This window comes from Oryzias latipes, chromosome 17 (genome assembly GCF_053564925.1).
Source record: "Oryzias latipes strain Hd-rR chromosome 17, Olatipes_Hd-rR_3.1".
In the NCBI taxonomy this organism is placed as follows: Eukaryota; Metazoa; Chordata; class Actinopteri; order Beloniformes; family Adrianichthyidae; genus Oryzias; species Oryzias latipes.
The window spans coordinates 34,949,039-34,960,019 of record NC_136253.1 but is presented as its reverse complement, the minus strand read 5'-3'; the positions used below and the strand labels follow the sequence as shown (position 1 = coordinate 34,960,019).

The 10,981-nt window shown below is 50.7% G+C and overlaps 1 protein-coding gene across 3 annotated transcripts in view; it reads right to left on the bottom strand.

Moving 5' to 3' along the window:
- Positions 1–10,981, bottom strand: part of si:ch211-106h4.4 (MAM and LDL-receptor class A domain-containing protein 1) — a 29,125-nt gene continuing 18,144 nt past the window's right edge. For all 3 annotated transcript variants that reach the window (XM_023965415.2, XM_078934956.1, XM_078934955.1), the window contains 19 exons: positions 10,578–10,745; positions 10,317–10,493; positions 10,141–10,249; positions 9,736–9,858; positions 9,563–9,662; positions 9,238–9,397; positions 8,249–8,363; positions 7,980–8,123; positions 7,446–7,633; positions 6,992–7,157; positions 6,515–6,733; positions 5,468–5,646; positions 1,319–1,556; positions 1,082–1,241; positions 883–997; positions 674–791; positions 436–532; positions 286–352; positions 1–213 (listed from right to left, as the gene is read on the bottom strand). In XM_023965415.2, coding sequence (XP_023821183.1) covers positions 133–213; positions 286–352; positions 436–532; positions 674–791; positions 883–997; positions 1,082–1,241; positions 1,319–1,556; positions 5,468–5,646; positions 6,515–6,733; positions 6,992–7,157; positions 7,446–7,633; positions 7,980–8,123; positions 8,249–8,363; positions 9,238–9,397; positions 9,563–9,662; positions 9,736–9,858; positions 10,141–10,249; positions 10,317–10,493; positions 10,578–10,745 — 2,724 coding nt within the window. In that variant the 3' untranslated portion in view covers positions 1–132. The remainder of the gene's footprint in view (positions 214–285; positions 353–435; positions 533–673; positions 792–882; positions 998–1,081; positions 1,242–1,318; positions 1,557–5,467; positions 5,647–6,514; positions 6,734–6,991; positions 7,158–7,445; positions 7,634–7,979; positions 8,124–8,248; positions 8,364–9,237; positions 9,398–9,562; positions 9,663–9,735; positions 9,859–10,140; positions 10,250–10,316; positions 10,494–10,577; positions 10,746–10,981) is intronic.

Here is a 10,981-nt window from a genome sequence, read left to right as displayed (position 1 = left end):
TAAAATACATAACTTTATTATGAAGCTTCTTTTTACATTCAAGAAAAACGTCACATGAAAAAGTGAAGTTTTTATCATCAAACTTTGGTGAAAACAAACATTCTTCTCTGTTTCAGACCAGGCAGCGTCAGGCTAGGTTTCAGAGTGGCTCGGTGACGGATCATAAAGGATGTTGTCGAAGGAAATGTGGACTCCTGGGCTGTGAAGTGTGTCCTAAAATAAAAAATAAAAAACCCTTATATTTCTGTGAAGCTGGACGTTTAATCCCCAATCCTGATTCCTCACCTCCGTGTTGCTGCCGCAGAGGTCAATCACGTTGCTAACAGTCTCTTCATTTGTCATGACTGTTGGCCTACAAAACATAAAAAAACAAAGTCAACGTTTTTCAACTTCCTTTTCTTTCATGATTTTTTAATGGATTAAACTGTTCTGTACATAATCTTCTGGTTTCGGTTCAGGAAGTAGAGACCAACAGCGATGATGAGTCCAACCAGCAGAGTCAGACCCACCGCAAGGCCGACGGTCAGCGAGTCTAAGGAGACAGGAAACAGATTCACATCACTTCCTGCTTTTTAAATGGATTAGTGTCTGTTGGACTGAAATGATCCATATAAAGATGCATCTGCAGGGGCCTGGCAGTTTGAGGGTGGTTGCAGTTTGTGAGGAGGATTACGGTTTTTATCAGACGGTTTGATGGGAAGCTCTGCATAGCATTCGCTGGGAATGATGGCGATATCGTCAAGAGCAACATCTCCACCTGCAGCCTTCCCCCGCTGATAGACAAACACAAACTGTGGAAGAAAAGCAGACAACAGCAGGAGAATTACATCCTGGATTATTGTCAATCTAAAGCTTCCAGATAAAACCAGATTGCATGCCTACCCAGAATGCCTCCTGGTGTTGAATAGACACGTTTGCCTGCTGCCACTGGTCTCCTTTGTTTCCAGTTTCGATCCATTTCAGAAGTCCTTCTTCATTTCCTCCAGCATTCATTTTCCTGCAGGGAGAGATTGGTTTAGAGCAATTAACATACCGGGTCATGTGAGGGTCACGTGAGGGTCATGTTCAGTGTGATACCAACCTGTCATTCAGGTAAACTCTGAGGGTCCCCACCGAGCTGCCGTACATGTGGTACCAGAAGGTGAGGCAGTGACCTCTGGTGGACGGCTGGAACACGTCACTGATCAGAAAGGACATGTCTCCCCATTCCCCCACCGAGCTGTCCACGTAAACGTAGTGACCTGAAGGGCGCACGCAACATCAAAGAAGCCCCTCCCACTTTGCAGTTCATTTCTGTCCACCGTGATGCTTTTACTACCGTGAATGGAGTTGGTGGTGTGATCAACAGTGGGACCAGTGTGGGGATTTGGAGAAGCTCCAGCCCCACGGAGCCAGTCGCCCTGATCGACGTCTCCACCGAGGTTGGTCCACCCACAGAAAGAGCTCTCAAAGTCACAGAAGCCATGAGGAGGACAGACAACGTCTGTCAGCTGCACGTCATCAAAGGCCATGTCCCCGTCTGTGGTGGGACCCGCCTTCACGCCCTCCACCACAACCTGAAAGCCACAGACAGCAGCAGCTTTTACAGCTTTGTTTAATTACTATTTTACATTTGACTCAAGAATGCATGCAATGTTGTTTTTTGTGCATTTTTCGAACAAACATCAACTTTATTTTATTTTAGGCCCATCAGTCACCCCTCCCCGCAATGTCTACATTTTCTGATGCAAACTTGGACTATATAAGAGAACTGGACTGAGGTAGTGTGATGTCATCCATAAAAAGCAGTTTACTTCCTTTTTTTTTTTTTTTTTACCTTGTCCTGTCCAACAGCTGGGCAAACAGATGAGAGCTGAGGGCCTCTTGTGTTGGACATATTTTACTTTAACAAGAGGGGTTATTAATCTTCAGACAAACCAAAGGTATGTCTGAATAAACCCCTTTTGTAATTGAGGCCAAACTTTATTAATTTCAAACATGTTTGAAGATCTTTGGTGTTGGACCGGACGGAAAAGGAAAGAGGGGAAGAAGAGAGAGGGACGTTAGAAAGAGGGGGGGAAGGAGGGTGATAGTAGGAGGGGAAGGGGGGTAAGACCATGAAGCAGCATAGAGCAACAAGTTTACTGGTTGTTAATCACCATGGTAAGGCTCAAATGCAGTACAAAAAGGGCGGAGCCTGTCCACACACACACCCAAGTGTCAAACACACCTGCTAGTTGCAAAAATGTCCATCTGTCGACATGTACACAAAACAGATAGTGCTCACACACATACTTATGCCTTAACACCAACTAGTGTGAGACATTTCAGTCATTCAGTCACGCAAACCGCCAGTGCAAAGGTGAGCCAACACCCGTGCTCAGGTGAGTGCTCATGTTCTTCTAATATGGATGGTGGAATGTGTAAAGAAGGAAGGAGAGCGCCCAGCCATCCCCACCCCAAGACCACCACCGCAGCAGCAGCGGCAGCCGGAATCCCCCCCATGCCACACGGAAACCGGCAGGGAACAACCGCCGCCCGGGCGACCAAGCCCGCCACCCAGGCCAGGGCCAGCAGGACCGCCGCAAGGCCCCCCAGAGCCAGAGAGCAGGGAGGCACAGAGGGAAAGAGAGGGCCGCCCCAGCCCAACCAGGAGAACAGCCCCCCCGCCGCGCCGGGAGAGCCCAACGCAGGGCCCCACCGGAGAGGGACGCCCACAGCCCCAGACGAGCACCCCACCACCACCCAGGAGTTCCGGGCATCCCCCCGCCCCAACCCCAGGTACGAGCCAGGACCCCCCAAGGGAGACCCGCCCCGCACTCCAGGCGGCCATCCGCCCGGCCCACGGTTGGTCCAGGGAGGAGCAAGGCAGGGGCCCGCCGCCCCCGCCCAGGAGGGGGGAACCCCGGGGAAAAAAGAGGGCCCACAAGGGGTGTTGTAAATATGGCCCGACCAGGCTCGGCCACAGTTGGAAGTTTGGCGGGGCCCAGCGCTCAGGAGCAAGGACCAGAACCCACCCCCCAGGGACACCAACACCCCCGGCTCAGATGTAATGTGAACCCCCCCACCGCGCGGAGAGAGCACCGCCGGGCCCAGGAAGCCGGCACCCCGGGGACACGGCCGCCGCTGCAAAGGGGCCCGTACCCCCCACCAGGGAAGAGGCAGGGGACAGATGGTCCTAGGTCCCACCTTCCTTGCAAAAATGTGTGTGCGTATATGTGTGTTTAAGAGGGTGTGTGTGTGCATGTGTGTGTGTTTATGTTGGGATGTATATATTGAGGGGGGAGGGGTGTGTGTACTAAGGGGGGTGCAGTTAAAATTGGCGGGTAGGGCACTAAGGGGACATCTCCTGATTACTCACAGTGATGTCCCCTCACCCTCCCCACCAAGGGGCCCTAAATGTCTAAGGTGCGGTTAAAATTGGCGGGTAGGGTGCTAGGAGGACATCTGCTGCTTGCTGGCAGTGATGTCCAAGCACCCCCCCTACCAAGGGCCCTACATGTCTAAGGTGCAAATAAAACCGAAAGAGGGGGGGCCCACTCCATACGGCAACCATAGGAGGGGGGGCCACTGCCTAGTAAACCCCCCCCCCCCCAAGGCTCATCGCAGGCTAAGCCCCCCACCCCCTCACCCTATTATGAGGTTATATGAGGAAGGGGGTAAGTTGGGGACAGCTGGTAGCTGTCCCCCGCCCCCCCCCCCCCCCCCCCAGCAAGGGGGCCAGGCCCACCCAGCCCAGGGGCCCCACCCCCGGAGGCGCCGACACCCCAGGCCCAGCACCACCCACCCCACACAGAGGGAGAGGAGCCAGAAAGCGCCGGCCCCCCCTGGAGCAAGCCCAGGCCCCCACCCCCAAACGCCGGCCCTAGAAGAGCTCTGGTCAGGCCTCGACGGGACCGAGGCAGCCAACCGGCCGGGGAAACCGCCGATGGCCTCAGCGGAGACCCCGACCCGTCAACCCCCCCTGCCCCGTACCAATAGCGGCCCCCCCCCTCCCCCAGAATGCCCCCCCACAGGACAGGGCCGACAAGACCCCCCACCCCAGACCCCGCAGCCGAAGCGGATGACACCCAGAGCGCCCGGGGGCCCCAAGAGGGTTGTCCCGTCCCGCCCCAGAGCCAGGGAAGGGCTGATCCCAGCCCCAGGCGTAGATGGGAAGCCCATCCAGTGCCGCTGGGCCCCCCCCCCCCGAGCAGCGCCCCCCGCCAACCCCCCCCAGCACAGGCAAAGGGACCACCCCCCCAAGCCAAGCCGGAACACCACCCCACCCCCCCACCACGCACCCCCACACCCAAGCCCAGAGGACCACGCAGCGCCCCAGCCCGCCCCACCCCGGCGCCGGACCCGACCCCCCGACCAACGGAGCCCCCACCACCCCCCGCCAGGCACCGGAGGCCCCGGCCCCCACCCCAGCCCACGGCAGAAGGGCAAGGAGCAGCGACGACCAGGCCCCCCCATCCCCTAAGTCATGGAGTCAGCTATGGGAGACCAGAGAGACCGAATTCTTTCAAAGTTACTTGAACCTTGGGCTGACATTTTTTCCAAGCTGATCTGATCAAGCAGCAGATTTCTGTGTTGACTTATATTTATATTTTTCTTGCTTTTCCAATTTATTAAAATAGTTTTTTTAGCAATGCAAAGAGTTATGAAAATGATAGAGCCTAATCCTCCTTCTACATCGATGGCACTCATGTCACCAAGCACACAAAGTGACGGTGAAGCTGTGATTGAAACCTTAAGCCAGACTGATAAATCGGCACATACCTGCTGCCAGAGAGCCTGGACAGGCGTGCAGAACCACAGTGCATGCATGTAATTGTCGGGTAGATTACTGTCACAGTGCTGAAGCAGTTTACTTCCAACTCCAACCAAATCAAGTCAAATCAGACGCCATTTTTCTATGATACGGACGCCACCATGTTGGAACCAGTCATCGTCAGCAAGCAATGATTGGTCTGCATCAGACTGAGCTTCTATGGTAACCACTCACACCAATTAGGAGCTAGCTTGTTAGAAGGCCACACCCCTTTCACTTGAAAGTGGGCTACACGTTTCGAACTTTGGACGTGGGGGACAGCAGGCTTCACCTACTTTTACTGAGGCATCTGATTGGTCAGTTTATAACTTGAATAACTTGAACTACAGAAAAAGAGGATTATCAAGTAGATGTTAAACAAGGGAATCCGATCCAGAAGGGTTCTTCTGACCAAAAGAACGACTGAGGAACAGCTCATTGTTTCTCTATAAAAGTCTGTGGGGTTTTGGCTTCTTGGAGCCACTTCCTGCTTGGAACAGCAGGGGGCGGAGTCAAGTCTTTGGCAAAGACGTCCAGTTCTAAAGAGGGGGCATGTTCCTGCCTCTAGCTAATGAAATCTGGCTGCAGATGCACATCATGTCCCGTCGTTTAAAGATTTCCTGAACAGTCTTTGCTTTTTTCAGCAGAAAAAGCTACAGATCTTCCTCATTTTGCTGAAAAGTTTTTACTCACCCTGTAAGGCTGCACTCGGGGGAGAAGGGAGGCCTGAGCAAACCTCCACAGACGACCCTGGTCCCCCGTTTGGGAGAAGATCACCACCGTCTTCTGGTCTTCGCTCTGCTGGTAAACATTGAGCGTCCCCACTCCTCTGCCGTTCATGTGGTACCACAGCTGCACACAGGACGCCTTTCCTGAAGGGCACAAAAAAACGACGACAACACCTGAGTGATCTCACTTCTGCACATTAACGCCGTGTCACACAGCCACTACGTACATTTTCCACGTATGTCATTTTGGCCTTTCATGATCCGTGCGTGATATACATCACTCATAAGTGTTTCTTGGGTTCGTCATTCGACGATGAGCGCAGATGTCTTTCGAGGGTTTTGGCCGACGGCTCTTTACGTAAATTCGGTTTTGAGCTGTTCACAATTTTTGGTCGTTTGAGAAATACATAGTTTACTTGTATTTCACGTAGTTTATACAGAAGTATTACGTAAATCATTTTTGTGGGATGCATACGGAAGTTTGTGTCTTTTTTCACATTACCGTTCCACATATGTCTAATGCACTTTTCACACATGAACCACAGATGTATAACTTTTATATCGCGTATTCAGTGCACATATATGAATCACAGATGAATTGCATATAAACAGCGGAATAATCACGCATGGTTCCTGTTCTACATTGATTGATGTGTTCTTTGCGTGGTTTAGTCGTGCTTCTTCTGTGGTTTTAACGTGGTTCAGTGATAAATCTGTCAAAATTCAAGTAAAAACCACAACTTTTTTCACGTATATTCACGTATGACCGATTTTAATTTGTGCAAAATGCGCAAAATGTAGGTAGAGGCTGTGTGGCACGGGTGACAACCTTTTAACATGAAAATATTTTTTTAAATTTCATATTTCTGTCATTAAAGGAAGTAAAAAAAAGTAAAAGATTACAAGAATCCTTCAAAAATACAAAGATGTTTTCGTATTTTAGCTTTTGAATGACTTTGATTTGCATATTAAACCCAAAAGGTAAGCCTCCCTGTAGGTCAAACTCTGCCACCTGCTGGGTAAAGGGGGGAGAACATCAACGCTTTCTGTCCCGCTTGGTCGCCAGCAGAGGAGGGCAGGTAGAAGTAATGTCCCGCCGCCGTGTTGGTGGTGTGGTCGCTCTCTGGTCCTGTGTTGGGGTTGGGGGTGTGGCCTGACTGCCTGACCCAGTCAAAGTCATCGGTTATGTCTTGTTGCCAGTTGCAGCTCCCATCTTCAAAGTCACACAAATCTGCAGGGTGAAATCAAGCAGTTGAAGCTTTTTTTCCACTTCACATGGACCCCCAGTCACTGAAAACCTGCTTTAAGGGCTGGGGGTGGGGGGGGGGGGGGGGGGGGGGGGGGGCACCTGAAAGGGCAGAAGCTTCTACTGTTGAAAACCAACTGTGGAAATCTGATAAAACATTGTTCAGTGCCCAAGATAAATGAAAATAGATAAGAAAGTAAGAGCATGTGAAGTTCTTGAGCTGAGTTATGGACCATGGGTTACCAGAAGCAGGACACAGCCCCTCCACGAAAGCGATGTCGTCCATTGCTATGTCTCCAGCCTGCCCCCCCACCGTGGCCTCCAGAATCACCTGGTGGGCTCTCTGTAGGGTCACGTGAGTCTGAGACAGAAGCCACTCGTCCTCTTGGCTTCCTGACTTTTGCCAAATCTACAGGAAAGACAGAAATTCATAATGAGGATGTGAGGATGTTTTTGCAACACACTGATATTCCTCTGCCGCGCATCTTTCAGCCGCACATTAATGTAATTTTGCAATCACGATTTCACAACTTTAAAAAAAAGTACAACAAGGAGAAAATCAAGAGGAAACAGCCACAAAATTGCTCAGTCAGTTCCAACAGTGCAGGAAGGGGAAGTCAGGCATCCAGGTTTAAATATGAATGAAAGTTGTTTTTCTTGCTTTATTGTGTTTTTAATAAATAAAAAAAAAGGGTACCAGTTCTTCCTCCAGAGTGTCGACTGTTCGCAGAAAGATCTTCAAGTCTCCCACAGTCGCTCCAAACATGTGGTACCACAGAGTGAAGCAGTACCCATCTTTACCAGCAGGTGGCAGCACTGCAGACTTTAACTGAGCTCTGCTTCCCTTCAAACTAGGATGCGAGCTTTTGATGTGAAGGTATTTCCCTGGGAAAGAAAAGAAGAGCTCTGACCATCAAGCCAAACTTCTGTCCTGTTTTCAGACATTAGAGTTTAAGAAACGTTTTCTTTGGAAAGGCTTAAAGCTTCTAACTTCATCTGAGCTCACAGCTGCATGATGAGTGGTTAAAGATAAGATAGATAAAGATAAAGACAGCTTTATTTCACTCTGACTTCTATGACTGACTATGACTGTATTTTTACTGGAACGGTTTGCGGCGATCATTTCCCAACGATGGTCACTTCTGGTTATAGATGATGATGATGCTCAGGAATAGTAATGACGGTCAATACAGCCAGACATGAAGGAAGTAGCAGCACAGAGAGGGCTGACCTTTGCCGGTGGTGTGGTCCCCCGCGGGCCCGGTGTTGGGGGTCTCTGTGGGGCCGGACCTGCTCAGCCAGTCCAGCTCATCCTCGGCTCCCTGCATCCAGCCGCACATCCCATCATCAAAAGTACAGCTGAAGGAAGACAGAGCTGAAGGGAGGAAGTGTAAAATGTGACCTTGACTGAAGCTGCAAGAACTGAATGAAACATCCTCACATCGACCCAGAGGCTCATGCTCCATCAGCCCATTCGGGTAGAAACACCTTCTCGTTTACCTGGTGACTGGTATGTTTTTTCACAGTTAAGGAAGGAGATGTCGTCCACGGCAACAACAGCCCCCCCAGCGGCGTGGAGCTCCGTTGTTTCTTTATTTGTGCTGCTAAACCAAACCTGAGAAGACAGAAGTTGTAAGAAGATGCATATATGATCACATATGTTAATGCAACTCTGGAGAATTCCACAGTAAATTTATTGTCATCTCTTCACCCCCCCCCCCCCCAACACAAAAACACAGACACAGGTACAACTTTTGATAGACTAACACATTTTCTGTCACCATTCAAAGCCAAAATGAACTGAATGTTTTAAATATTAAAGCATAACTGATTCTTTTATAAATGCAATAAAGACCCACACCGATGAAAATGGCGTTTTTCACGTTCTTGTGGCATTTTTCCAATGATGGAGGACATATAGAAAGGAATTTCTGAGAATTTTTTATTCAAATCACTTTGAATCAGGAGCGAATGAATAAAAAAGTTGCTTGAAAAAGATCACATTTGTGACGTAGAAAATACGCTGGGCGGGGCCACAGGCTCCCTGCTCCACTCCCGTTCTGATCCATCCACCTGCAGACGAATAGATCCATGAACGTCTTTGTTTACCTCGTCTGTGCTGGAATCTGGATCTAAACTGTTCAGGTGGATAGATCTGATATTGCTCGCCGTTTTGGTTGCATGGCTAATGTTAGGATGGGGCTGTGAGTTAGCTGGAGAGAGTGTAAACAGATGGATGATGGATGGATGATGATGATGAGCGGGACTGTAACACATAGTTTGTAATTCAGGAGAGTGTTTTATGTCTCTGAGGTCAGTTTCAGAGTCATTATGTAACAAAAACTGCTTTTCATGTTTGGCTTTAGACAGAAGATAACTGTGAGAAATCTGCGGCACATGTTAGCTTAGCCGTAAAACGTCCTTTGACGGAGTTTCAGTGCAGCAAACTGGAAGCAGACGACCGTTCAACGCCATCCCTAGCAGCTGACCTTGTACGGCTGCTCATGCAGGCCTACGGGCAGATGCTCCGGGGTCCAGTGGGAGACGGTGTTGTGACTGCGTGACCACAGGATTGCTTCACCGCCCCCAGCTTGCTGCATAAGCACTCTGAGTGACCCAGCGCTCTCTGCGCTGATGTGGAAGTGAAACCTGCGTCCAGGAAACAAGGAAGGAGAAGAGAACGCCAGATTAGGAAGAAAGTTGCGTGGCAGTAAGACAGGCGGACAACAGCAGTGTTAAGCAATTCATCCACTGCTTTGTTCCGAACCACGACTCTGCAGATTTTTATGAACCCCAGCAGCGGTGAGAACTCACTGAATCAGGCAGAAGGGGGATGATGGGGGGAGCAGAGGACTCTGGAGTCGGGCTTCGCTCACGTTGGATCCCTGACTGACATCTGCCGTCATGAAGTAGCCTGAGAACGAGGAACAGCCGTTTGGCCTTCACGAGTTCACGTGCACCACGGTCAGAGGCTTTAAAGTGGTCACCATAGTCTGTGGTGTGATCTGCTGGAGGCGCAGTGCTGTTGCTGGCCTTCAGCCGCCGCCACGCGCCCGGGCCCTCGCTGCTGTCGGTCCACTGGCACTGATCCCTTTCAAACGTGCACGGACCTAAAATAAAAGTATGTATGGAATAAGGGTGCAAATCAAAGGGAAAAGCTGGTGGAGAAATCCTCTCATTTGGGGGAATCGGGGCTGCAGCGCGAACCGGGGTGGGTGGGTGGGTGAAAGAGCATCTGCTCCTCGAGCTTCTTCAGGAAGTGTCTGCAGTTTCAGCAGAGAGAAGTGAAGCCGCCTCCTGAAAACTCATGCAGCCCAAATTCATGCACAGACATGAGAAATGTTTCTGCATCTGCTGAAGGTGCAGAGCGGAGTTCAATCAGCTTCTCTCACCGCAGACGGCCTCGTCTTCTCCTTGGGGGCAGTCCGGCTGATAATCGCATTTCAAAGCGGCAGAGATGCAGACGTTCCCGTCTGACAGGTGGCAGAAGAATTCCCCGTCCTGAAACAGCAGAGGAGCTCCTCAGACTCTCCCCGACAGCCGAGTCTGCTCTCCTACTGACGTTTACCTGACAGGGATCCACGGGGGAAGTTGAAGGGGTGGGCGTGTCAGATGGTGGAGGTGTGGACGAAGCATCAGGTAGATGGTTGTTGTCGGGATCAAATGTGCATTCTTTAGAGAAGGAGACGTCATCGAGAGCAACCAGACCTCTGGACTCCTCCCTGAATTCATACCTGAAGACAATCTGAGGAGGAAACCATCCTGAAATGCTCGTCTGAGGTTCTCTCTGCACGCTCATGCAGGAGGTTGTTATATCCAAGAGTCAGACCTTGCTGCTGGCTGCAGAGGAGAACGTGAGCTGCACCCTCTGCCAGCCGAAGCTGGGGGAGGTTTCCATGAGCCACAGCTCGCCGTCGCCGCTGCCGGATCCGTGAGTCCTGGACTGCACCGTCAGCCTGCCGGCGGCGGCGTCCATGCAGAAGAAGAAGAACCTCAGCTGTTAGGAGACAAGATGGACGTGTGTTTAAAGCCAAACCTGTCTCCAGGGCAAAGGTCAACCCAGCGAAGGTCACACACAGCAGAATATGGGTGATTATACAGCAAATTCCATCCACTGATGGAAAATCAAATAAACTTTATTTATAAAGCACTTTACATACAAACGTAACACAACGGGTGTGTCCACATTCAAGGGCGCATCCTCCAATGGCCAGATGTTAACGGCTATAAATT